The 27,833-nt window shown below is 45.8% G+C and overlaps 1 protein-coding gene across 3 annotated transcripts in view; it reads right to left on the reverse strand.

Annotated features, from left to right (window-relative positions):
- ABCC4 (ATP binding cassette subfamily C member 4 (PEL blood group)) overlaps positions 1 to 27,833 on the reverse strand; it is a gene marked incomplete at both ends in the record, with an annotated part of 194,785 nt that overhangs the window by 35,894 nt on the left and 131,058 nt on the right. For all 3 annotated transcript variants that reach the window (XM_084235702.1, XM_084235701.1, XM_084235700.1), the window contains 5 exons: positions 6,158 to 6,349; positions 7,379 to 7,479; positions 8,984 to 9,094; positions 9,669 to 9,788; positions 11,357 to 11,507. In XM_084235702.1, the coding sequence (XP_084091828.1) occupies positions 6,158 to 6,349; positions 7,379 to 7,479; positions 8,984 to 9,094; positions 9,669 to 9,788; positions 11,357 to 11,507 (675 nt within the window). The remainder of the gene's footprint in view (positions 1 to 6,157; positions 6,350 to 7,378; positions 7,480 to 8,983; positions 9,095 to 9,668; positions 9,789 to 11,356; positions 11,508 to 27,833) is intronic.

Here is a 27,833-nt window from a genome sequence, read left to right on the forward strand (position 1 = left end):
ATTGAACAGCCAGGGAGAGAACAAGACAAGAGAGAGATGCAGACAGAGAGGGAACGCCAGAGGGAGGCATGGATTGTGGGGAGCTGGGAGGCTAAGTTGCCTCCCAGGCCTCCCAACTCCCCTGCCTGCCTGCCTTGTGTCTGCCTGTTGTACCTGGTTCCCTGCTTCAGCATTAAAGGCTTGTCCAATCTATAGATGGCTCCAAGACTCTTTTCCACCTGTCTGAATCCACAGTGAACCCGCCTGGGGCATGCCTGCCCCTTCACTGAGAGATGGCAGTGGGCACTAGGGGTGCCCATCTTCACAGGGCTGAACTCCAAGCCCAAGTGAGGGTAACCAGAAAAAGGCAACTCTAACCTTGTACAGGGCTGAATGTCACTGATTTCTCAGCAAGCCTGGAAAAAATGGTGACAATGGCAAGATTTATGTTCTATATACTTTACTACAATAAACAAAGAAAGATACAGAGCAACTGGACCAAAACCTCACACTCTGGCTATTTCTCTGCACCATTCCACTGAAAATACAGGCTGAATGTCTCCCCCAGGCCACCCATGGGTGCTGCCCGTGGCCCACAGGGAATGCCACCAGTATCAGTGTTTGCATTCCTAACACCCGAGAGAGGATTTGAGACAGACTCACTTCTAGCGGCCTGCAACAGTCCCTTTATGTTCTCCTGACTAGGCCAAGGTCGGTCTCGCCTTGCCAACATGACAGTGTTCACACCCAGATGCTTCTTCACACATCAAACTCAGTGTGATCGATGCCCGGTACCCACTCAGAGCAGGCACTCCCTCCGACTTCCCCACTCGGGCTGCTTTCCCAGGCTCATAGCTCACAACAAGCACCCCCGCACCCCTAGCCTCCTCCCTCTCCAGTATGGCGCCTGCCCTGAGGAGTCTGTTAGGCAGTGCTTCCTTCATTCCATCGCCCACGGTCATCACCCGAGTGCAAAGCTCCATTACCTTTTAAAAACCAAAATAAAACAAGCCCTCCTCCAATCATAATCAATGCAAATGAACCTGGGAAACGAACACTAGTCATAAGCCCAACCCTCTGCTGAAACCATCCCTTAAGATTTTCTTTCTGGACTTGTGTGTGCATGTGCGTGTTCAGGAAAGATTCAAGCTCATATACCTAGACAAAATGGAATTAATATGAACACATTACTGTAATCTGTTTTCATTTACTATTTCATAAAAACAATTATTTTAATGGCTACATAATGCTACAGTATGTGTGATCACATATTTAAAAACAAGCCCCCTCTTTGTGGATATTTCGGCTGTCTCCAATATTTTGCTATATAAATAACTCTTGTGTCAAATATCCTTGAAGCTAAATCTTTGCAAACAACCTTAATTATTTCCTTAAGATAAATTCTTAGATGTGGAATTGCTGAGAAACAGGTATGAACATTTTCAAAGGAGGCTGTTAAGTCCTGCCAAGCTACCCCCCAGAAACATGACACCAGCTCTTTCTCCCACCCACTTCCCTACACCCCACAAACCTGGGTGTTAAGACTTTGAATCGACACCAGTTTGATCCCAAACAGCGGAGTTGCTTTGCTGTCTCTTCTTGCTACGTGTACACAGCAGCCAATGGCCTCCTGCCTCCAGCCTTCCCGCCACGGTCCCAGTGGCCCAGTGGCAGGTCCCACACTCCTCAGACAGCCTCCAAGAGCAGCTCTGCCTGCCACGCTGCCTGGAGTCTCTCACCTCTCAGCCCCTCACCTCCAGGAGCCAGCCTCCTTGGGGTTACGAGTGTGCGTGAGGATAAGGGTGCACAGGTGTATGTGGCTGGACACTGGCTTCCCCAAATGTGCTCCAGGCACTGAACCCTTCACCACTCCACAGCCCCGGGTCTTGCTTGCACCCATCCTGCCACCCACCTGCCATCCACCCTGCTGAAGCCCCAGCTACAAGTCTGTTTCCAAGGCCTGGCTCTTTGGAAATGCTCTACCTGTGCGCTCACGTGGACTTCTCCCACCCCTACAGACATTCAGTTGCCTTTTTCTACACTTGCATGCCAGTTCTGGTCCCCTTCTGCCTTCCACAAGAGCCACGTTTATCCCACCTTATTCCTACTAGACTCTGTTGACAGAGGCTCAGTATTGGATTCTCCTTGGCATCATTTGTGTGACCTGTGGTGTCCTATGCAAAACAAGCATTTCGTAGAAAGCGGAATCTAGTTCAGCCTGAAGAAGCCAATGGAAACTCTCTTACCATGCTGTTCAGGAATACAGTAAGTTGGACAGAGAAGACACGACAGATAGAATCTATCAGCATAAATACAACTGCAAATGGCCGACCCCTCATGGCATGGGGCAGACAACCGATACAGTAGTGTAAGTGGTGACAGTCATTTCACACCCACTCGAGTGTCCAGGTGTCTGTGCTAGGCACGTGGCCTCATCTCATTGAAGCAGTACAGTGACCCAAGAGGTAAATTCCTTTTGCAAAAGGGAGAGCCTTGGCACAACTAGAGACCCTAAGCAGCAGAATGAGACTCATACCCAGGTCTGCCTGCCTCTTGCTCACTTTTTGATGGCCTCATCATTATCACTTAAGTGGTTTGGAGCCTTATGTCCCGCTGCTGAACCAATAGGCTCAGAGCAAAGAGGGCAGCCATGGTTAGTGAGCTACTTGCCGACAGCAAGATTGGCCCCCACGGCTCAGTGGGGCTCAGGGGAACTGGGGAACAGGCCAGGAAGACCCTCCTTGTGACTCTATCAGGTAAAAGGGCTATAATGCTGCAGGTGGTGTCTCTTCCTTTGGGTCCAGGCAGGGCTGAGCCTGTAGGGGAACACCCCCAAAGAGCAGGAGGAAAACTGTGAAACAGACAGACTGCACTAAAAAGACCCAAAGAAATGCTCAAATCTAGAAACACACACAATTAATTACAGTGTAAATTCACAATGTGCAGACAATCAAAGAAAATAAAAACTGTAAGTGGCACAGAACTTTCTAGAACCTCATCCTCACAGGAGGGGCCGGGGAATTCATGAGCTCAATTGCAAATTGTCAAAGGGTACTTCTTAGAAATTGCCTGTGGGATGATGACCTTATTGGGGGTTGTGGGAGTTCTTCCTCCAATGCTATTCTTTCTTTCTTTTTTTTTTAAAGATTTATTTATTTATTTATACAAGCACTGGGTACAGTCAGAAGCGCGGGAGGGTGAGAGAATTCACCAGAGCCAGAGCGGGGAGCAGAGCAGGCAGAAGGACCGAAGTACACTGCTGAGGGGAGCAGCGGGCGGCAGGAGAGGTCTGCGCGCCATGGGGGACCCTCCTCCGGTGGCCGGGGAGCAGCCGGGGATTGAACCGGCGCCGCAGAGGCCGCGGGCAGCTTCGCAACCCAGCGCTCAACTGCTGCGCCACCGGGGAGGCCCTCCAATGCTATTCTGGGTGGGCCTGAGACCTTGCATTTCGAAGGAGCTCCAGGTGACGCAGTGCTGCTGGTCCTGACAGACCCACAGTTTGAGCAGCAAGGGATTAGAGGCGGCAGGGGAAGTAGGACAATCTGGGAGCAAGGGGAGGGCATTCTGAGAAAATAGCATGTAAAAAAGGTGAAAATGTAGGAAACTAATATTCCTGCCCATTATAGCAAGGTCTAGTACACATCTGTAAAAATGTATTATCCAAGTAATAGCTCTGAGCAAGAAAAAAAAAAAATAACAAACCATATTCAATCTACCTCTAGAGCTGGAAAATGCTTTAAAATGGCCCAGTACTCTCTAAAATGATCAAATCAACCACAAAATCATCTAAAAAATGAAAAATGCAGCCAGTGTTTAGACTCTAACCAGGAAGCCTCGGGTGCTATTTACCTCATTTGGGTTCTTTATTTTAACTTGTTATTTCTTTCATGTATTAGAAACTCTGCTTAGCACCTCTTGCATTGCCCTATTTAACTTCCAAGGAAGGACAAAGCAGAGGAAATAAGTGGAGGAGAATCAAGTCCCGTTTCTGCTGTGCAGAGGCAGAGGGAAGTCATTGCAGATGCTGCCAGGAGACGCTGTCTCAGAAATGAGTGGCGGGAGAGGGGAGAGGGTGGTGGCCCACGACGCACATCAAAAGTCAGGTGACGGCTGTGCTTATCTTTCAGTGTCCAAATTCAATCTCCTCCAACACGATGGAATCTCTGCTAATCTGATGATTGGAGGGTGAGGGGGTTAAGGTGGAAGAATATGTTTCTGTTCAAAGTTGTACCACGTAGAAATATTTCAGGTTTCCAGGGAAATGTATGACATGTGCTAATTATGGGAATTATGCTGACAAGGTGAACCTGGGAAGACACACTGTCTGCAGTGTCCTGGTCACGTCCTCAGGACAGAGGGCTGCCCTCAGGGCCTCGCCTTCTGCCGAGCACAGGGGCCTGGAAGAAACTGGGAACTGGCTTTGGCTGTGCGCCTTATCATTGGGGCATGAAGTTGAACAGTTATTCTTCCTGGCACCAGGGTGGAGTCTGCTCCATGGGGTGGTGATAGAGAATTTCCAAGCACAACTGTTAGTACTGAACCTTAACTTCCAAGTACCCGGGCTGTCCCAGGAGCACACTCGTGTGTATGTTTTAGTGCACGGGGCTCGCATGCCCAAGGCCTCAGCCCCATGAACGCAGAATGCCATTTCCTGGGGAACCAAGATGAAACTGAGATGCTGTCTGTCCTTTAAGAGCCTCAGGATACTATGAGATACACACCAAATACTACAAAACATGTAGTAAGCATGCTCGTTTTTTTTTTTTAAAGTTGCAGTAAAATACACATAATGTAAAAGTAACTGCTCAAGCACGCTTACGTGTATAATTCAGAAGGGTTAAGTACATGAACCCCATTGGGGGGCCAGCATTTGGATTCTTTTTGCAGAACTGAAACACTGCACCTAGTAAAGAACGCCCTCTCTTCCCTAGCCCCAGTGACCACCATTCTGCATCTGTCCCCATGACTCTGACTACTCTGGGAACTGTGGAATCACAGTATTTATGTCAGGCTTATTTCAGTTAGCATAAGGTTCTCAAGGCTCATCCATGTGTTCTCACTGTCTTCCTTTTTAAGGGTGTGTAATATTCCACCGTCCATGTATACATTTTTTAGTCCATTCATCTGTCCATGGACTCTTGAGTCTCTTCCAACCTTTGGTCCCCGTGAATAATGCTGCTATAAATATGTAAGATGCGGTGGGAGGATGCAGGGTCTTCTCACAGAGACATCAGAGCTGACTCTGAAAGGGAGGGGCCTTCAACAGCCAGAATGGTGGAGGAAAGGGGCCTCACAAGCGGGGAGGACCCGTTTCTGTGGGAGAACCTACATAGGAGCTTAGTGCATCAGGCGAGCAGGTCAGGCATTGAGGCTGGAGGGCTGGGAGGGAGAACTGCTTCCTGCCACTGTCCTGGTTTACCCCCTTCCTTACCCTGGTCCTGGCTGAGGGCCCCCCAAGCCACAGGAGAAAGGGACGTCGCAGGCTGGCTTAGACACTGGCAGGGTAGGTCACAAACCCCTCATGGTCTCCTACATCTCCTGCTCCCCCTCAGGCTCCCTTTCATGGCTTTGGAGGAGTCTCTGAGCTCTTAAATGGGGCTCTGGATCCTGAGCCCTGGCGGGTTATGGGGGCTGAGAGCTGACCAGGGAGCTGCTGCTGGGGTGGCCTGGAGCCTCAAGAGATTCTAGCAGCAGCCCGCCCGGGGAAGGGGGTCAGAGCTGTGTGTCTGGATGCAGCACTCTGCAGGTGGGAGGGCAGCAGCAATGTGTGTTCCCGGGGGTGCATGGGAAGGGCCCAGGAGCAAGATGGTTGTGACCTAAGGGGCCTCAGAGAGGAAGAGGGGGGTTTGAGAAACGCAAAGAATTCATAGGAACTAGGTAACAGGGGGTTAGCTGCAAAGAGCCATGGTTGACTTCCAAGACTCGGGCATGGCCAACTCCATGTCGGATATGGGACCTGGCTCCAGTGAAGCCCAGTAGGTGCTGAGGCCCAGGCACACCCACCGGTATGTAGCTCACAGACGAGGACACTGGCCTCTGTCTCCCGTGTCTGCTTCCAAGGAAGTTTCCTTCAGCGCCACCCGCCTGTTCATACACATTCACGAGAAAGCCAGCAGGCAGCCAAGGCGCCAAAGGTTTAGTCAAGATGGTAAAGAGCCGGGGGGCGAGCTCAACACACCTTTTCTCGGGACTTGATGAGGGTCGTCAGGTGCTTCAACACCAGAGGCCCGTCCAGGCTGTAGGAGAAGTTCACGTTGTCAAAGACAATCACACCCTCATGCGGCCAGCCCGGTGGGGGGCGCTTTTGACCTTCCCAAGGGGCTTCCTTCTCTAGGTCTGTGTACTCCATGACCCTTTCCACTGAGATCATCTGCAAGACACGGAACACAGCATGTGGGTCGGGGGTTTGCCCCAGGTGGTGGAGGTAAGGCGAGTCTTCACGCCCCAGGGAGCAGAGGAGGAGTTAGCTGAGGCCGGGGATGACACGTGTCACACCTTCAACGTCCTATCAGAGCGGAAGGATCACAGAGGCCAGTGCTAAGCCTTCATGTAGCCACACTCACGCCAGAATGAAGAACAAGGGGATTCTGTCAAAGCAAAGTTACTTTTGGCCACAGAAGGTCATCTGTTAGAGCAGCGCCGAATGGAGGCACTTCAGAGCTCATCCAAATACTCAGTCACCTTCTTTTTTATCAGACTGAATCCTCTTACCCCCCGCACCCCGCAACCTGCATGCATAAACAAATAAATCTCTAAAAAAATAAACAAATAGAAGCGCCAAATGGAAGGATTTCCTTTCCCTTGCTTTTCTCTGCTTAGGAGAAGGTGCAAATTCTCAAAAGAGGGGCTACTTCTACATGGAGTAGGCCTTCCTGAACAAGCCTAACTGGACACCTTCGCCCAGCAAACCCTCAGAGGGCGCTCATCCTGCAAGGAAGAAGGGACCCCACGATGCTCAGGCAGTCAACACATTCAACAATAAATACTAAAATGGGGTGGGGGGGTACCTATTAGTTAAACAAACAACCTCAAAATATTGAATTCTTCTTGTACCAGGACTGAGGAGTTACCCATTAAGAAACAAAAATAAACAGGCCCCTCAGAAATTAGCTTATATCCTCTCCAGGATTTCAGAACTCCCTCCTACAGAGACATTTATTACATTTGAAGACACTTGTGAGGAATAGAAAACCTGCTGACATAGCATCCATAAGACTGAGAAAAAGATGTATATATTTTATTCGACATTAACTTTAAACAGATGGGAGGAAGGATCTAAAAAACTGTTCGCTACAATGTAAAAATAACAGTTTTAATGTTTTACATAAGAATGGCTTTTATGCCATTTAATGGCAAGGGGACTTCAAAAAAAAGCGAAGAACATTAAGATAAACATTACCATATTCTCCACTTCGGCGCTTTGCCTGACACACCACTGGAACATCCCCATGAGCGTGAGGGCGTAGGACAGTGCCAGGCCGACCTGCCCAGCATCCAAGGCTGGATGGGGAAGAAGGGAGCAGAGTCAGTCCCATCTGGACCCCGAGCCCAGCTCCCGCCACTTCCTCCCAAGTTGAGGTCTTTATCAAATTTAGTCACCTCCCTTCAAATGCCAGTCGGGGTTCTATTATTTGTTGGCTGAGACCAGGACACAGTGAAAGACAGAGGTGAGGGAAAATGTCTTTATTAAGACTTCATCGTTAGGGTTTCAAGAAATAGTATGTCATTTCATCTTCTACGTGCAGTGCAACCACGGTTGGAAACCACTGAAAGATGAACAGTGGGGCCTCCCTGGTGGTACAGGGGTTAAAGACATGGTGCTATCAAGCTATCGCCAGCCACTGCAGCATGAGTTCCATCCCTGGACAGTCAAGGTTATGGCCCACATGACGCAGCAGACCTCTCCTGCCTCGCCAGCTGCTCCCCTCAGCAGTGTATTTCAGTCAATCTACCTGTTCTGTTCCCCACTCTGTCTCTGATGAATCCTCTCACGCATTGCACCTCTGGCCTGTACCCCAGCTCTTGCATGCATAAATAAATCGATCTTTATTTTTAAAAAAAAAGACAAACAGTGGGTTCTTTGACCCAGTGCTTTTATAGAATCTAAGTATGGGGGCCTCCCTAGTAGTTTAAGGGGTTGAGCACCGCACAATGAAGCAATCTATAGCCTCTGTAGCACGAGTTCGATCCCCAGCTGGCCAGGGAGCAACCCACATGGCGAAGCAGACCTCTCCTGTCTTGCCCGCTGCTCCCCTCAGCAGTGTGTTTCAGTCAGTCTGTTCCCCGCTTTGTCCTGGTGAGTCCTCTCACCCCCCACATCTCTGGCCTGTACCCCAGCTCTTGTATGCATAAATAAATAAATCGTTTTAAAAATAAGAATCTAAGTATGATTTTCACTGCTCCATTCTGATTCAGTGTTGCTACTACAGAAGACTTGGGGGTGGCCAGGTCATGCCATGCACATACCCCATCCTGCTCCCTTGTACCAGTGGGCAGCAGCACAGAGGACAGCGATTTTTCCATCCTGCTGAGAATCATTGTCTTTTATCATTTAAAAAAAAAGTTTTTATTGTAGTAACACTGCAATCTAAGATATTCCTTTCAACCCTGGGCACCAGGCACCTACATCCGAGACATCTGAGTAGTCTTACAGCTGAGACCTGAGGCCCCAAGCTGTGTCATGCACGTGCTTCACGGCAGACTTGGTTCTTTCCCCACAACTACCTGCTACTCCAAGAAAGCTCCTCCTGCTGGTTTCATTGGCATGGGCCTCAGCCCACTGGAAGAGAGATAAAAGGAAGCTCCAAAATCCAAATGGCTCCTCTGCATGGGCCACACTGCTGAATCACCCCGAACCTGAAGCATTCTGCTAGACACTTTCACACAATTCATCGGCACCCTAGTCCACGCTAGTAGACAAGGGGGCAAGAGTTTAATTTAGCAACTGTAAACGCAGCTACAAATTGCAATCATACCACAGATAGTTACTCACATCTGTACTCACTTTTTACCAGAATGAGGGACCCAAAGGCAACAACAATGACAAAGATGGCACAGATGGCATCCAGACGCACGGCGAACCATCGGGACGTCGTCAGAAACAAGAACCAAGCCTCTGGACACAGGAGCAGCATGGGGACAGGGAGAATTCGCGTTAGCTGCTTCGAGGGAGGGAGAACACTGGGCTCAGCTGAGCTACAGAAGGCTTTTACACGAAGCAGGACTATAAGGCGGCATGCCCGGGGGCCTGAAGCTTCTGGTAAGCTCATGTTTTCATACAAAATAAGGTATATGGTGAGCACAGGAGTCATGACAGTGGGTCTGCAGGAAGCACTGGTGGAAAAGTTCAACTCGGAGGTTAGAAAAAGAAATACACGGCCTCCCTGGTGGCGCAGGGGTTAAAGACAGCATTATCAAGCAACTGGCAGCCTCTGCAGCATGAGTTCGATCCACAGCTGGACCGGGAGCAACCCACAAGGTGCAGCAGACTTCTCCTGTCTCCCCGCTGCTTCCCTCAGAGGTGTAAGTGGAGATTCTGAGAGGAGACTAAACCAAGAGGAAGGGTGACAGGAGGAAGACACGTAGAGGCAGAGCGCAAGGAGAGGGACAAGGCAGCCGTTGGGAGGGAGGCCAAGCCTGAGTAGGCAACACATCCCACCCTCTGACACCAGCTTTAGAAACGCACACACCTGAATGCAAATCCTGATGCGCGTCGAACAGTTCCTGAAACCTCTCTTCAGCCTTGAATGCCCGGATCACCCAGAGTCCCTGGAGAGAAGTCGATAGGTGGGAAAACACGGGGCTCCGAGCTGGGGAAGGACGGAGAAAGTTCCATGAGGCTGGATGCAGGGAGACCAGCTGCCTTCTGTGCTGCGAGGTCAGGCATCCCCGGGGCTGCCCAAGGGTGAGGGACTCATCATGTCACCCCTCAAATGCCTGATCAAATGTCTCAAATTCAGACAACTCAATTCTTACTTTGCTAACTCACCTGTCAACATCCCTCTCAAACACAGCCCCCCCCCCTCTGCATCTTTCCCTGATGTCTCTTTCGACTACCCCAGAGCCCTCCTGTGCAGACTACGGAAAGACTCCACTTCAGCAGCAGCTTCAGATCATGTGACAACTGAAGCCTTGTTGACTACACAGAACACGGGCTGTAGCTCATCATTTATCGTTAGGTTTTTCCAAGTCCCATCATGGGACCAAATCCCAGAATACCACACACATCCAGTCTACTCTGCCCTGTCTTCCCACTAAAATGTCTCCCAAACCTTCACAGCAGGTAACTATTTCGCTTGATGACTAAACAGATTTTCTGTGACTTATATGGAACTGTCACCTACTATCTTTTGCTCAAATATATATGTCACAAACAACTCATTTATCCTGCTGAACTTGCATTTTTCCACTGCGTAGATATGGGGCTCAATATGCTTCTCTTCTTATGCTCTTCAGTATGCTTCTTTCTGCTTCCAGAAAGCAAAGATGGCGATGACTAGGAACAAGTACCTGGTAGCTAGCTGAGGGTTACCTGGTACAAATATCTTCCTTCTTTACTTTTTTGGCTATCATCCTTACACTTTTTTTTTAAAAGTCCTTCAAATTGAGGTGTAATTGGTGTATACAATTAGTATAAACTAACTGTATTAGTTTCAAGCACACCGCATAGTGATTTGGTATTTGTAGGTTCTACGAAATGATCACCAGTGTAAGTCCAGTTAACAGCCATCATCATACATCTTCTGTGATGAGAACTTTTAAGATAATTCTCTTAGAAAGTTCCAAAAGTTGCGAGACAGGCTTGTTAACGCTAGTCCCCATGCTGTACAACACCCCAGGATTTACTTTGTACCTGGAGGTTTGTACCTTTAGACCCTTTTCACTTAGCTTATATGCCTCTATGTTTTAAGATTCGACTGCTTGTGATGTTAATAATGAAATATGTGTGTGCATTAATGATGAAATAAGCTCTGAATTACTTCATTCTCTGTGATTACCTGTAGAATGCAATGCCTCATTATAAAAATGTTTTCCTCATTGTTCCCACGCTAGGAAGTTGACAACCGTAATATACTAAAGAAATACCAAACTGATCCCTCTCCTGTGTCCTCTGTAGGGAATTACTTCTGCATCCATCTGTACACACGAGCAGTGGCACAATATATTCCACGCACGTCCTTCATTCGTGCTACGTGCAGGGCTGCCAGAGGACCATTTGCCCAAAGGGTCACGCTACCTTAGGGTGGCCACAGTATTCGATTCCTGATGCTGAGTGAGAACTCGGAAGACAGACCACTTAATTCCACGGGTGTCCTTAGGTAAATGGCCTACGTGGAAGTCCACTTACAATGACACCCCAAACTGAAACTGGACTCACTTGTAGATTCCAGGCGCTTGACATCTCTCGACGTTTCTAAGAAATATCGCCGAAGAACAAAGAATATGATGCCGAGTGGAACCAAGGGGATAGCAATCCACGGAATCACGGCCACGGCCACGCCCACCACTCCCATCACCATCAGGAATGTCTGAAAGGCAGAAAACACGGGCCTCTTGATCAAGAATTCTTCTCAAGAACACTAGACAAAGTCACACGTGGTCCTCGTGTTATTTATGGCATGCTACGTGCCAACACTCAGGGTGTTCTGGGTTTCAGCTCTTCTGATACACTCACTAGCCTTATGACGTGGACATTATAAAATTTCTATTTAACAGATGAGTAAATTTGAGACGCATTATCTCAAGTTATCTTTAGTCTATAGACACGAATGATTACATTAACAAGCAGGTAATCACAGATGAGGAATCCAGAAGCCTCAGCCACTCAGGTAGGGACAATGGAGTGATTAATTATAGACTAGTGCCCAGAAAAGGAGGGAAAAAATTCCCTAAATGTCTGCCTTGAGAAATAGGAGTTCTCTCCCTTGGTTTTCTGTCCAACATTACTGTGTGCAGACAGTGGCCAGGTCACATGTTAAATACTTCACATGTATTAATCATTTAATCCTAAAAATAACCCTATGAAGTAGTATGTCATTTTGTAAATGGAGACATTGGGACACAGAGAGAGTAAAGGCAACACGACAAGCCTGCAACCCATCAGTCTCAGAGCTGGTGCCCTCACCATTAGCCCTTTCCACATATAAAAGCTTGTCCCCAGTAAATGGTGAACTTTTCATTCTTTTCTTTTTAAATTTTTAAAAAAGATTTATTTTTATTTATTTATGTATTTATTTATACAAGCACTGGGTACAGTCAGAAACGCGGGAGGGTGAGAGAATTCACCAGAGCCTGATCAGGGAGCAGAACAGGCAGAAGGACCGAAGTACACTGCTGAGGGGAGCAGCGGGCGGCAGGAGAGGTCTGCGCGCCATGTGGGACCCTCCTCCGGCAGCTGGGGAGCAGTCAGGGATCCAACTGGCAATGCAGAGGCCGCGGGTAGCTTTGCAACCCAGCGCTCAGCCACTGCGCCACCGGGGAGGGCTGAACTTTTCATTCTTAAGGAAGAAATGTATGTATTTGATCCCCCCAATTTACCTCTAACATGTTCCTCTAAACCCTTACTTAAGGAATTTCAGCATTCATCAGCATGCCCCATAAACATCAGGCAAGAGAAGGAAAAAGGATGAAACAAATTTTTGACATTTCTTAGAAATATGGAAAAGAGCTCTGATGATAACTTACAATGTCTAAAGATTTTTTAATTTTATCATCCACATAGACATTAAGTATTCTATCATTAGGAGAAGTATCCAACGTGTCTATTTCAAGGGCTAATGATGACCACAGCAGATCAAACAACTGGTGTTTAGTACACACAGGGTAGCCAAGAGTCCTAAGCATGGTCACTGGGTTGTCACCTCATCCTTGAGGAGATTTTTATCTTGGGAAATGATATTGGTCTAAAAAGGCAGCAGGGAGTATAAAATCTCAAGTCACTGGATGATGCTGACTTCAGTAAGTATCCATCTTTACCAGGAGAAATATATCATGGTGTGTGGGGCTTCAGGCGAGAGGAATACATTTCAATGCTTAGAGCCCACTGGCTACTGAAAGTGGGGTCAAAAGGTGGGGACATGCAGGTACCCCCCACCACAAACACACAGGAATCGCCTGCAGGTAGTATCCACAGTTTGATGGAAATTATGACCAGGAAGGAGCCAGGCTGTGAAGGCTCAGCAGCTTGCCCTTGTCAACACACGCCATGTTGTGTTTCTCTGGGTCCTCGCGAGCATGGGCACCTGCAGCTCCTGCTTGCCGGTCCAGCCCCTTCCCAACCAGAGAAGGGCAGCAGCCCTGGGCACACAGCCCGGGAAAGAACTAGCAGGGAAATGTCTTACAGAGACTTGGGACACAGAATCACAGCGCTTCCCAGGCAGTTTCTCAGAGGATGCTCCAACGAGAAAAGTAGAAGTGGGCGTCTCCACTGACGAGTATGGAAAGGGAAGCTGGGAGGTTGAGTGCTGTCCTAGGCTCTCCTGGGAAGTGACTGTGTCATGGAGAAAGGCAGGAATAGGTCATTCCCAAAGAGCCCCAGTGTGACAACTGCAGGTAGGAGGATGTGGAAGGAGGAGGAGACTTGCAGAACTGGGCTTTTGTGGACAGAAGTCCCGAATCGAACTGCGCTATGTGGACACGGTCTTTTCATGTGTCTCCCCAGCTCTACTGCAGCATCAAAACAAGCAGATGCCAGAGTGACGAGAATGGATTATCGAAGGACGACATTGCAAACAGGGCTGATCCACCTCTCTCCTTCTAACCCTACAGCTCAACAATTTCTTATGCCTACTGGATTGGCAAATACAGCCCACCCTACACATCAATGAGGAAGCCAAGATTCTTCCATCATGCGCATGGGGAGGGTCCTTCCAGCTCCTTCTGTAGGTCTGGTCTTAAAGGGCTGTCTAAAGTGCACCTCCAGGGCCTCCCCGGTGGCGCAGCGGTTGAGCGCTGGGTTGCGAAACTGCCCGCAGCCTCTGCAGCACCGATTCGATCCCCAGCTGCTCCCCGGCCACCGGAGGAGGGTCCCACATGACGTGCAGACCTCTCCTGCCGCCCGCTGCTCCCCTCAGCAGTGTACTTGGGTCCTTCTGCCTGCTCTGCTCCCCGCTCTGGCTCTGGTGAATTCTCTCACCCTCCTGCGCTTCTGACTGTACCCAGTGCTTGTATAAATAAACAAATCTTTAACATAAAATAAAATTAAATTAAAAAAATAAAGTGCACCTCCAGTCTACAGAAAGAATCCTGTGCCCTGAGTAGCTATTTCTGATAAATCATGCTGGCGTCTAAAGGAACAAGGTACTTAGAAATTAAACAGGGAAGAAAAAAAATAATGCATATGAGAAGCAATATTTTGTTTAAAAAACTGCCCAATTAAAAAACTAAAACATAAGACACCGCATTATGGCAAAAATGTCTTCATAACACTGATGAAATCCCACAGTTCTCTGTATCTTGTAGCCAGCCCCATAATGGCTCCACCCTCCCAAATACCGAATGTGGACATCTCACGAGACTGCGTGTCCCACCTCTACCGTGCTCCCCTGTTCACTTTCATGCTCACACCAGGCGTGAGTAGGATGGGTTATCACCTCCACCCACAAGGGGAAAAACTGACATTCAGAGCAGCCTAGTAATTTGCCCAAAGCTGCGTAGCTCACCCCAAGCCTATTCTTCTCATCTCTGTCTGGTATTGTATCCCATTTATATAAAATGAATATTAAGTAAATGAACATTTAAATAAAATTTAAAAAACAAAAATAAATAAATAAATGAACATCTAAAATATGTTCCTATTTAATATATTTTCCCCTCTGGCATTTTTCTCCCGATGGGTGTCTTGCAGTTATAACTCATCTCTCCCGGGAAGTGACCACCCTCGACACCCAGGTAATCGAGGAATAACAGCCTGCTCAGAGCAAAGCTGGTCATTAAAAAGAACTGGAAAGTGCTTGCTAATACACATGAACACCTGCCCGATGCAAGAATTGTTTAAATAAGAAAAACAAACCCAGATTCATAAGAAAGAAAACTAAAACCAGAAATTCAAATGACTTGAGGGGTGGAGGGGAGAGAAAGGCAACTAATTAACCCTTTGCACTCCGCTGTCCCCTCTCAGGGGACATCAGAATTCTAGCATATCACTCGGATGTCCCCTCTCAGGGGACATTGCAATTTATTAGTGATTACGGGGAATTGAGGTTATTTCAACGCAACTTTTTGAGACATGCATGTTTCCCTGAAGTTTTATCTTGAAATGGCACAAGAAATTAAATCAAAATATCGTAAAATGGTTCGGAGTGCAAAAGGTTAATATATAAACTCCCAGGACACAAAATGAGACTGAGTCGTTTACAGTTTCAGTATCTGTATTTGAATGGTGGTAAAAGATCTGCATTCTTCCCAGGAAGCCTCTTCCTATACAATTAATGTTGCATCCTGATATTACAGATTTCAATATACTCCCTCACAAACACCATTTTAAATACAAGGACCTGTTTGCCTGTTTGTCATTTAACTACTAAACTGCTTACAGTCCTTATACGAATTCCTAGGTATCTCTCCACAATTTACTTTAAACTTATTTCCATGGGACTCTCTATGAAGTCTTTGTGAAGCTCGTGCCAAAAAACATGTTTTCTATAAACAGCAGTAAAAATGTATTCTTCTTATTTTATGCAAATATATATGTCATCCATACTTTTGGCTCATACCGTTTTTATTTGAACTCTCACTCCTCATATTAGGCACAAAGTGAAATATGTATTTAATCATGAGGCGACTTCATCAGGAGAGGACTTTTACTATTTGTTTACCGTATTAAAAAATAAAATTGGGGTCATTAAAGATTGCTTACACCTCAAAGGAATTTCAAAGCTTTTAATTCTGCTGTCAGTCAGATGCTTAAGAATTCCTTTCCAAGTTGTGATAAGTACAAATCGTCCAGATTGCTTTAAACTATTATAGATTTTGAGGAAGATAGGACTTAAGTGAAATAAACAAAGCAAGATTCACTTCTTGGCAAGAAAACATGGCAAGATTTTCCTCTGATTTAGAGAGGGGGTAAAAATGATGCCTGGTTTTTGATCAGTAAGCTGTTTACTGATGTGGGTGTAAGAGAGATTCTTTTATCTATTTATTCTGGAAACAGGTGAGATAAAACAAACCAAAAAAAAAAAAAAAAAAAAAAACCACCTTTCAGTGAAATGACTGTCATATAGATTGTGTGGCTGGCTAACCCAGAATTCTTGGGGAGACAGTCAAATCCTGCAGAAGTTATACAAAACTCTGAAAGCATAAAGAAATAACTGGGACACCTGGCATAACCTAGGTGAGCTCCCATCTCACACTTGTGTCCTTTTGTATCATTTCTTTCACCAACTTATTTATACTATTAGTGTTCTTGGCAAGACCTAGCTTCCCCCTCTACACCTCCTTCAGATAAATTTTTAAAATCTGATAAAGTAACATCAAACTTTAAATTAGTTTAAAAGGTAATTTCAATGGGGAGAACTTTCATTTTTAAAGGACAACAAGTTAAGACCAAAGAATGAATCCTTAATTGTGGAATTTTAGGAACCACCACTCCTGGCTTGGAGAGGTGTTAGATGCAGGGGAAACTTAAAAAAATTTCACAAAGGCAACCATTTATTCTGCGTCAACAAAAGACTGAAAGACTGATATGAAAGTCTCTCTGTTGGAAAAACTCACATGAATGGAATTTGCCTCCCAAAAAAAGACTGGCTATCCAATCAGGCTCATTACTGTTTGATTACAGGATAAATAGAAGCAAAAGGGAAAACTATGGGAGACCCTTAAATGCAAGCTGCTAAACCTTAATACCAACACATGGCTAGTATTCATTCTGCAGTTCTAAGTTATGGGCTGATAGAGCACTTGGTGTCACAGGGGGGTCAGAGATCAGACTTTGGTTCCCAGACCACACTTCACCCCACCCCGCATTTCAACTCACTCAACTCAGCTCTCTAAACTCAGAACTTTATGGGCCATTGGTGAGTTTTATTTGCAGGAAGGGTTAATCTATACAAGATTAACCCTTTTTAAAGGTGTCCTTTCCCTGGGATGTGCTGCCTCTGATCTTTTTTTCAACAACACAAGCTCTGGGATCTGTGCACCCTTCAGTTAGCTCTTAATCGTGCAGTGTGGTTCATTCCACTGAAGAGTTAAGAGGTGTTGGTTTACTGACACAATAGAAAGCCTTAGGGAAAGTACTGTGCTTGTTCCTTTGTTTTTAACTTTTCTCATTGAGCAATAGCTTCCTCTCCACTTTTTCTCAGTGTTAAAATAAAGGTTAGTACAGAATTCAAGGCTGGGATCTATCTATGTGCTACTTTCAAAAGGCACACCTTGGGGGGTGGGAGGGGAAGGATTGGGGTCAGAATGGGGCGTTTGTAATTGTATGGGGGAATATAAAAATAAAATTTATTATTTAAAAAAAAAACAACAAAAGGCACACCTTAAAAAATAACAGCACATACAGGCAGAAATAAAAGTCGGGGGAAAGGCAGGCAATGAAAACACTAATTACAATCAGTATCTACCTGTAACCAACTAGAGACAGAAGCTTCGAGGAAGGATTTCAAGTCATAAAGAAAAACATTTCATAGGAACAGTCACTTTAGCTGGAAGATACAAAAACATCGAAATTTCTATGAGCCTGATAAAATACCACCAAAATTCCTAAGGCAAATTTGGGAGAAAGAATTGTTTGCTATAAATGGTGCTGGTTCAATGAGATAGTGAAATGGGGGGTGAGGGGATGAATCTTGAACTCTATACTTGAAGCCATACACAGATCAAAAATCTGAAATTGCAAAGTAAAACAATAAAGTTTCTAAAGGATAAAAATCTTTGCAAAGATTTTTAAAAACAGAGCCAAAAATGACTAGCCATAAAGTAAAAGACTACTAAATGTGCTTATGAAAACACAATAAACACAATATAAGAGACTGAAAAGGCAACCATTACTGTAGAATATGGCATCTGCAGTAAATACAGGGTAGGTTTAAAAAAAAAAAAAAAACTAATTCAATGGACTTAGAGCTAACTGGCATAAAAGAGATCAATGAGCCTGAAAACAAATCAAATACAAATTATCCAAACAGAAAAACAAAAGTAAAAAAAGACTGAAAAAAATGGAAGGGAACATTCTAGATCTATGGGGCAACATCAAACACACCAATAATTAAATTCCCCGAAGGAAGAGAGAGGAAAATACAAGATGGAGAAGAAATTTATGGCGATAATGGTGATCACACACACAGGGCAAGGATAAGAATGATGGCTGACTTCTCGCCGCAAAGAATCAAAGGAACAAATATTATAGTGGTGAAATGAAAGAAAGAAAACTGCCAAATGAGAATCCTGTATTTATTGAAAAGATCACTAAAAGTGAGGGTGAAATAAAGATCTGTTCAGAGAGACAAAGTAAGAGGATCTGCCAGCAGATGAACTACTGTGAGCAGTTGCTCCAGCAGAAGGGGAATGATCCAGATCAAAGTCCAGGTTTCAGAAAGAAAAAGTAAAGTATAAATATCTGGATACATATAAAATAGAATTTTCACATGTGCATATACATGTATATATTTAAATTTCTTTAAACGACTCGTTTGTTTAAAGCAGAGTCTACAGCATTGTATAGTAAGGTTTCTAGCTTATGTAGAAGGGTAGAAAACACATCAGCATGGGAATAAATGGTAGAGGAAATGCCTGGTAATAGTAAGAGTCTTCCATTTTTTTGTGAATTTGGTAGATGTTTTTGAAAGTAGAATGTGGTCATTTAGATGTGTTATCTTGCACTCCAGAGCAACCACTAAAAATATCATAAAAAATATAGCAAAATATGTAATGTCAAAGATAAAATGAAGCAAAAAACCATATTCAATTCACTCAACAGAAGGAAGAGAAGGTGGAATGGAAGGGAAAAAAGCCAAGATGCTAAAAAAAAGATAGATTTAAGCCCAATGATATCAATAAATTACATTAAATGTATATGGATAAAAGAATTTAAATAAAATGGCAGAACTGTCAGATGGCTGATGTCAAGACAGACCCAAATAGATAATGCTTACAAGAAACAACCTTTAAATCCAAGGAGATGAACGGAAAATAAAAAGATAGAAAAGTAAAGTCTAAACTATGCCTCAACAGAAAAAAAAAATCAGTAGATATTTAAATATTAATAGTTCTTTAAAAATACCAATAGGGCCTCCCAGGTGGTGCAGCGGGTTGAGCGCAGCGCTGTAAAGCTGTCTGCAGCCTCTGCAGCGCAGGTTTGATTCCCGGCTGGCCAGGAAGATTCCCACATGGCACAGCAGACCTCTCCTGTCTTGTCCACTGTTACCCCCAGCAATGTATTTCGGTTGTCTGCCTGTTCTGCTCCCTGCTCTGTCTCTGATGAATCCTCTCACCCTCCCGCACCTCTGGCCTGTGCCCCATTTCTTCTATAAATAAAAATAAATCTAAAAATAAATAAATAAAGTATCAATAGATCTTTCAAGACTCCAGAATGCCATTCCCATTCTCTTGATCACGTTTAGGCAGGTGTTGGCAATTTATAGGAAGCCAAGACATAATGTCGACTGATGCTTTCCTTGGGTGTTCTGGGGGGTAGGGTGGGGTGGGTCACACTCGTCAGAGCACTGTAGTCCAGTGCTAGTGTTTGACCTTGATACAAGAGCTATAGCATCGGCTTGGTGCTGATATAGATGACAATCAGACAACACTCACTCCACGGACCCACAGAAAAAGACGCAAGACAAAAGTCATGAAACACACGTGGAAGGCGGCAAGACAGTACAAATTATAAGGAACCATGCTCCACATCAGCTAAGAGCTCAACCCAGGCATAAAACAGCAAATGCAAGATTTTACTAAAATGGGAGCAGGTTGTCAAGACCACTCCTTTCCTCTTCATCTCATCAAGCAAACTCTGGTTGTCGGTAGAGCTGAACAAACATCAACAAGAATAACATTATGGACTCGTTCAAGATCTTCAAGGTAAGTAAACATTAATTCAACAACTATGTTCCTCTCCCTAGGAACAACTGATCCTTTCATCGCTGGTAAGATGCAAGAAGACTAGCAAGGAAGCCCCACGAATGGCCACGAGTGTCCTGCAGTGGACAACCTCACATCATGCCAGCAGGTCCCACGCTCTGCACAATACTCCCGGGCTTGATAAGAAAGAGATGCTCACTTGCTTTTCTTTAGGTCTTAATTAGCTTCTTGCTCAACTCCCTGCATTATCACTGGGGCACACATGCTGGGACAGACAAATTGGAGCACCGGTTGCCAGCTTGGGAGGGTCCCCGGTGATTAACTGTCACTGTGCTGACGCCGATGGCGGCTTCTCCGTGTGCTGGCCATGGCGGGCCGGGAGAAACCCGCCTCACTGCTCATTAAAAAAAACACAAAACTGGTAAAGGGATGGTGTGTGGGCCCACATGCACCCCATCTGCCTGCTCTCAGATACCCGGGGGGATCAGTGTTTGCAAATATTAACAGCAACCCCCATCATCCAGTCTCCTTTCTGGGGACAGGGAAAGCCACTCCACTTGGCTCTGGCATGAGAGCGCTACCTCTGGGCCTGGCCCCTTCCTGGACTGCGCCATCCCTGCAAAGGCTCTAAGAACACTTCTGCTCATTTTTAAAGTGTCGAAAAAACAGCGGGATTTGGTGAAAACAGATGCGTTTATTTTTGCAGGCTTCGGTAAAACAGAGACCTTTCCACCAAGGCTGCGGGCGAGGCGACCTGACTGAAGATCTCTTTTGTCCGACGAGACTGAGACCGGGAGTGGAGGGTGGGGGTGGGGGGAAGGGGTCAACACCCCTTAGAAATCTCAGAATGACAAAGTCCTCGCGGAGCCTGAGCGGCTGGAATGCTTTCTACACACTCCCTGACATCCCCACACAATGCCAGGCAAGGGCCTGTGCTACCCAGACAAGCCACGGGCGTTCCCCTCCTTTGCTTCTCTAAAAGCCAGTGACCCAAGCTATTGTGCCCCGGCTTTGTTCTCCACATCCAGATGCAGCGGTTTTTTCCTTCTTCTGCCCCCCACTCCCCTGGAAAGAAATGACGGGGGACACCTCCTTCACAGTTCCTTTTTCTCGGGCATTCTCACTTCATGAAGCTGCAGTCAATGTGTTTTGTGTGGGGTGAGGAGGGAGTGACACGGCCCACGGTGGTCCCGCCACTGCCTGCATCGGAGGCTCAAGGAGCTCCAGGATTAGCCCTTTGTGTGGCATGAAAGGATATGAAAAGTCAGTTATTTAAGCTCACTCAGCCTGTTGATTTTTTTTTTTTTTTGGATGAGGGGTGTGTGGGGGAAGAAAAGCTTTGCAATTCAGTTTTACTCAATAAATGACTGCCTTTTGCTGAGGGCAGCTGGGTGCAAGTTCGCATGCCCAAGAGCAGTCCCAAACTTAAAAAAAATAAAATAAAAACTAAAGGAAAATTGAAATGCTTCAAATGCAACTTCCTCTCCACTTCGTACCTGCATTTTCACTTGTTTTGCCTGGAGGAAGACTTCCTTGAGGAGTGATTCGAACGGCAAGAATTCCAGATCATTAAGACTGTTGGTCAACATTAACTGAGAAGCTGGAAGTTTCAGAAATTGAATGGAAATGAGGTTGACAGGAAATATTTAATGCTCAGTGGTTTATTTTGGAAACAACCGATTTTCAGGGTGAAAAGTCCATTAAGGTCTCCAGGGATGACAAATTTAAAATCTGTGCTCTAAACTCACGTGGTGATACTCACGACTCAAAAAACTCTGACAATTTTGTCAACGCAACAGAACACCATGATCAGACATTTCTCCTACTTAGAAATGTACGTTGTATTTGGAAAATAACTACCCGCTGTTCTCCATCGTCCTCCGCCTTCGCACACCATCATCTGCGAGGCTGCTCTTAGAGCCTCAAACTTTCAGCTCAGGTGTGCCCACCCGAGCATGCCCACACCGTACTCCAGGTATCCACCATCAGGCATGCGTGCCCCGAGCCCACACTCCCAAGCGCCTCTTGCATCCAGGGCCACAGGTGATAGCCACAGAGGCCAACCGCACAAAAGCCTGAGCGTCTACACTGGCCATTCACCCCCACTCACAGGCCTGATGAGCTCACTTTGTGGAAGAATCACAACCAACTCTGGAGAAAGATAAAGCCACGAACTAGAGCAGGGAGTGAGGGCACCCTAGGAGCACACTTTGCAGAGGGAGTGGACAGGCCCAGGAGTGGGTGAAAATGAAATGAAACAAGGGAGACAGCAGTGACCTTGTCATCCTATCTAAAACACAAACAAGGGAACTAAAAAAGTAAGAAAGGCTAATGTTTACCTCTGGAGGTTCAAGGGCAAGGTCAAAGATGATGTCTTAACTTGCAGCTTCATTCAGATGTCTGTTAACGGCCACTGGTTTCCCTAACTTTATCCAGAATTCTCCTGACCAGAAACCCTCAGGGAATGAGTCAGATCATCCAACACTGTCAGATTTCTAATAAGCCTGGGGGCCCAGTGTTGTCAAACATTAAACTAAATGAAGGAAGGAGAGTCAGGAGCCCTGGGAAGCTCAATGAATCCCGGCGGAACAAGGCAGGTGCAGACGCCTGCAGGTATAGGCAAGACAGGGAGGAGAAACCCATGCATGGCCACAGAAAGGAGGGACATCTGAAGACATCAAGATCCTTTCCAGGAAGCAGCTACGGACATAATTGAGGGCAACAGGCCCGACTTTCCATCAAGTCCACAGATTCAAAGAGACATGAACTTGTTCCTGTGACATAGTCAAGCCTCAGATGAGGCCGACAGCCCACAGGCTCAGATCAAGGCCCCACTCAGGTTTGTTTTCAAGGCTAAGACGTAGCCTTATCCGACGCACCCTTCATTCCAATAACATTCTCTCTGGGCGTTGAAAGTCTGAGATGTGCAGCAGCCCCTTGATTTGAAGGGGTTTCGTGTCGACAACATCATTGCTACTGGACGGTATCGTATTTGCGTCGGCACCCGCGCACACACACTTATTTCGAGCGCTGATGAGCTCTGTTGTCTGAAACCAAACCTATCAGAGAAGAATGTTATCACCTGCAATGTAAAAGTTGAATCCTGGCTGGCTGTGGGAGTTGAATCCTTTGATAGCTTCTCAGAGGGTTCAAATGTTAAACTGCTCCTTGGACACTGGGTTTAATTAAATGAAAATGTGTGGGTTTTTTTTTTTTTTCATAAAAATGAGCAATTGACACACTTCGCACATTATTTCTAGTATTGGACAATTTACCTTTTAACTTTAGGATACTTAGGCCATTATCTAGAAGGATCACATTGCCAGTTACTAGTGTTAGCACAGGAGGGAATCTTCTCTTGTTCATAAAATTTTAATGTAAAATTAAGTTTCCGTTTCAACGAAAACCTCGAGAAATGTGCATTTGCCTTTGTCCCAGCCAATTCTTCTACAGAGGTCTGTATGTCCCAACCCAAACAAATGTGCATCAAAAATTACACATTTTACACAAAAGTGTGAAAATACATTTACACATACACATGCGTAGTGTCCTCTACTTTTAATTCCAAAGACTAAAAAATAAAAAATAAAAAAGACCAGTCTACCACAATTCAAGAAAGTTTACAACGAAAATACGAGATCATGGTAAAGGAGCAATTCTACTTTTGCTGGGGAGGAGGTGCAGGCAGCAAACCACTGATCATTTACGTTATTAGAGATTCCTCGTGGGACCCCTGCACAAGGACATGCCAGTGTGCTCAAAAGCCGTTTGCTTCGCCCTCATCCACGCAATCAGTGTAACTCCAAGGTGATCACTTACTGACTGTGGGATCCCAGACAAATTCAGTAACTTCTCTGGGCTTACTTTCCTTTAGCTGTGAAACCAGTATAATAAAAACTGCACGTATAGCTCACGATTGACGGAAAGATGAAATGAGAGACTAGACAAATAAAGGATTTAGAAGAAGACTTGGCACCCAGGAAGGAGTCACCAAGTGCTGGCTGGGATTACTGCTACTTACTGCTAATTTGGACTACAAAAGACTCAACCTGATGGGCTGACTTTGGAACACCTGGCTTCGAGCCACTATTTAGAAAATCAAGATACCTGAACAGAAATGTGGAATAAACTGAGCTTTGTGAAAAATCCTGCATCGACCTTTATGGCCTCACGTGACCTCAGCTACGTGTCAACTGGTGCTGGAGTGGCCGCCTTGGACAGGGTGGGCTGCTGGCCCCTGATGGCAGGGACACCCTCTGGGGACAAGGCTTCACCCCTGGAAAGCTAAGGGTGGTCTGTCTGGGCTCAGGAGGCCGTGCTGTGGGCTAGGAGACACCAGGGAATACAGCTGCAGAGCCTTGCTTGAGGGGACCAGCCATAAGTGGTGACTTTGCAACATTCAAGTGTCAAGTCAGTATTACTTTTTATTTCATCTTAAGTGGGAGTGGGGAGAGGGATGAGCAGATGAATCACTGAGGATTCTCAGGTCAGTGAATAAATAGGGTGTGCACGAGACCAGCACGATGGCAACTCTTGCCCGAAGCCAAAGAATTCACAGCACCAAGTGGAAACCCACAGCGGACCTGGACTGTCAGTGACTTGGGGTGTCAACGTGGTTCATCAATTATGTAAGTGCCCCACCTGCTGGGGTGTGGGGTGTTCCTAGCAGGGGAGGTCATACATGTGCAATATGGGCTGTCCATGGGAACACAGGAAATCCCTGTATTGTCCCATTCATTTTGCTACGAATAAAAACTTCTCTGCAAAATAAAATCCTAAAAGAAGGAAACCCTCAGGGAAACATAAGAAGTAGTGAAACAGGAAAACGATGTCTCTATTCTGTTGAAAAGGTTTCCGTGGTCTCACACTGCATCCAGAAAGAACCCATCCCTTTAGAGCCTGGGTCCGAGGAGCCAACACCATCAGTCCTGACACTGCTCCCCTCCTCTGGATGCTGGTCACACCCACGCTCCCCAGATCTTTTTGGTAAGGCTATTTTCATCTTATTTTTCCAACTGGAACATCACCTCATCTTTGAGTGCCGTGTCTCTTTCAGGCTTTATTCACCCATGGACACTTCCCTGCCTTGATGCGCCAGCACTGTGCTGGGATCAGATCCTCTCCCAGGAAAGGCTAATCCACTCTCCTTCCTACCATAGCTCTTACTGCACAGCACTGAGACTGCTAGCTTTCTGTCCCTCCCAGAGGGCATGTCAGATGAAATTAAATTTGTTTTAATTCCATAGGCCCAAGCCCAGAATGATGCCCAAAATACAGAACTTAATGGTAGGGTGAATCAAGATAAATTCTTCATCTTTTTCACCCCTGCATCCCCAGCGCATAGTAGGAGCTCAATAAAAGGTTGGTGGAAAAAACACCCATAGGAATAAGAAATAGTAAGAGTAACAGATTCACACATCATAGCAGTTCTCCTGCCTGCCTGTCACTATGCAGGTGCCTCTCTTTTTTCCATTGATTTTTTTCCTAATAAACTCATCCTCTTAAATGTAAAAAAAAAAAGGGAAGAAAAGAAAAATAAATTCACACATCACAAACATGTAATGTTTTCCACTCATCAAATATTACAAATATATCTGTCTTCCTAAAATTATTAATCTAATTTTAATCATTAATAAAATCTAAAGTATTAAAACATCACAACTATTGCATTTGCAGGGTGCCTTTATTAATCAATCATTGTTATAAGAAACCAAAAGGCTAGATTTACGCTGCTGGTTTTTGTGCTCTGGTATTAGGAAGTTAGTAAATACTCAAAAATGTGAGTTTTAATTACTACCTCTGCGTTTTCACTTTACCCAAATGCATCGTCTCAAAGGTTGAAGGTCCTATTCAGTGACCCCCATCCCCCACTGATTTCTCATCTCTGATGTCTAGATGGACATCTTTATCCTGCTTGCATTTCGAATCCTATTTTCATGATGATGTTTCACTCTAACGCATCTGGGGGGGGGGGGGCTATGTTTTAGCTTGATACATGACTTGGATTTTAAAATATGGTCCTACTCAAACCTCTTAGGATATTTGAAAAAGCAAACAAACAAGGCGTGTTTGAACACCACTTTGATAACAGATGTGCACTGCCAGCCACTGGCTAACTTATCTGATAAGCCCAGGGCAAGCTGAGCTAACCGGCAGGCTGTTGTTATTTTGTATTGTATAAATTATTTATTTCCTACGACAAATTCCAAAACTCTCCCGACGTCTGGCGTACCCTTCCCAAACGCCTCACTGGTCAAGAGCCAGTCTCCCCTCCTAGCTATTGCTCCATCAGGATCAACAGCACAGAAACCTGTGCCCTCAGGTTCCCAGACCTCACACATGAAAATGACCAGCCCCCCTCAATCAGCCCCGTTCCCCACGGTGCATGGCTGGGACTGCCCGACTGAGCCGTTTCTCTGGCTCCCATTAACACAGACGTGAACAGTTAACTTCCCCAAACAAGCCAACAAACCCCCACAACCCTTCCCACAAATCTCAATCTTTTGCTGAAGTCTAAGGGACAGAGTGGGGCAAGGAACTGCTAGCCGGCCAATTTGCACACATTTTAAACACCATTTTTTTCAGCTCCATCACGGCAGTGGAGTGTTAAGTCTCCCCGATTTCCAGACTCACTTCTCCAGAGTCCTCGCCGCAGAGGCACAAGCCAAGGGCGCCCCTCCCAGGCCTTTTCTCATCTCCTCAGCTTCAGGCTCAGCTGGAAAACCATCACCTCCCACCGGGCACGTGTAAGTCTTCCTTATGAAACCAGCAAAACTCTCACTGTCTTAAGGTGAAAGTGGTTGAGCACGATGCTCTGGATTCCAAAGTGCCCGTGGATACATGTAATTAAGCAATTTCTCTCTGTTCCACTTTAATTCTCTAGGAAAGTATGATAGTACGCTGGTCTTTATGAAGAAAAAAAACAAAACAAAACAAAACAAGCAGCGTGACAGTCTTAGTTTGGATATTCTTATGGGTGGAAAATTTAATTCCTTATTCATAAAGGTATCATCTCTGCATTGGATTTCAGTTTGCATTTCATTTGTTGCTAACCATTTTGCCAAGATCTTTCTGGCTCCAGAACACTTGATGATATACAGATCAGTATCCAGGGTACCTTCCAGACAAGGAAATTCCCGATCATTTTTTCCCCCAAATATATATATTTTAATGTATTCCAACGGGGAGGAAACATACTTGATAAATGGGGATGGTTTCATGAATTTGCGAAGGGGCCATGTTAACCCCTTCTGTGTCCTCCCACTTCTAAGTGCTCCTAAGTGCTTTTGAAGCAAGCGCTCCTAGTCCTTTTTAAACTCAACAGTTGACAGCCTCCCTGGCAGTGTAGGGATTAAGTCTCAGCACTATCACCCCTTCAGGCTGAGTTCAATCCCAGGCTAGGGAGCTAACCCACATGGTGACTGCTGCTCCCCTCAGCAGTGTATTTCAGTAGATCTGCCTGTTCTGCTCCCCACTCTATGGTGAATCCTCTCACTACCACCGCCCCGACCCCACCAAGAAACCCAGTTCTTTAAAAAAATAAATAAATAAATAAAAAATTATTTATTTATTTATTTATTTATTTGTACAAGCACTGGGTACAGTCAGAAGCGTGGGAGGGTGAGAGAATTCACCAGAGCCAGAGCGGGGAGCAGAGCAGGCAGAAGGACCGAAGTACACTGCTGAGGGGAGCAGCGGGAGGCAGGGGAGGTCTGCGCGCCATGTGGGACCCTCCTCCGGTGGCCAGGGAGCAGCCGGGGATCGAACTAGCGCTGCAGAAGCTGCGGGCAGCTTCACAACCCATAACTCAACCGCTGGGCCACTGGGGAGGCCCA

The sequence above is a fragment of the Talpa europaea genome (genome assembly GCF_964194135.1).
Source record: "Talpa europaea genome assembly, chromosome: 6".
NCBI lineage: Eukaryota > Metazoa > Chordata > Mammalia > Eulipotyphla > Talpidae > Talpa > Talpa europaea.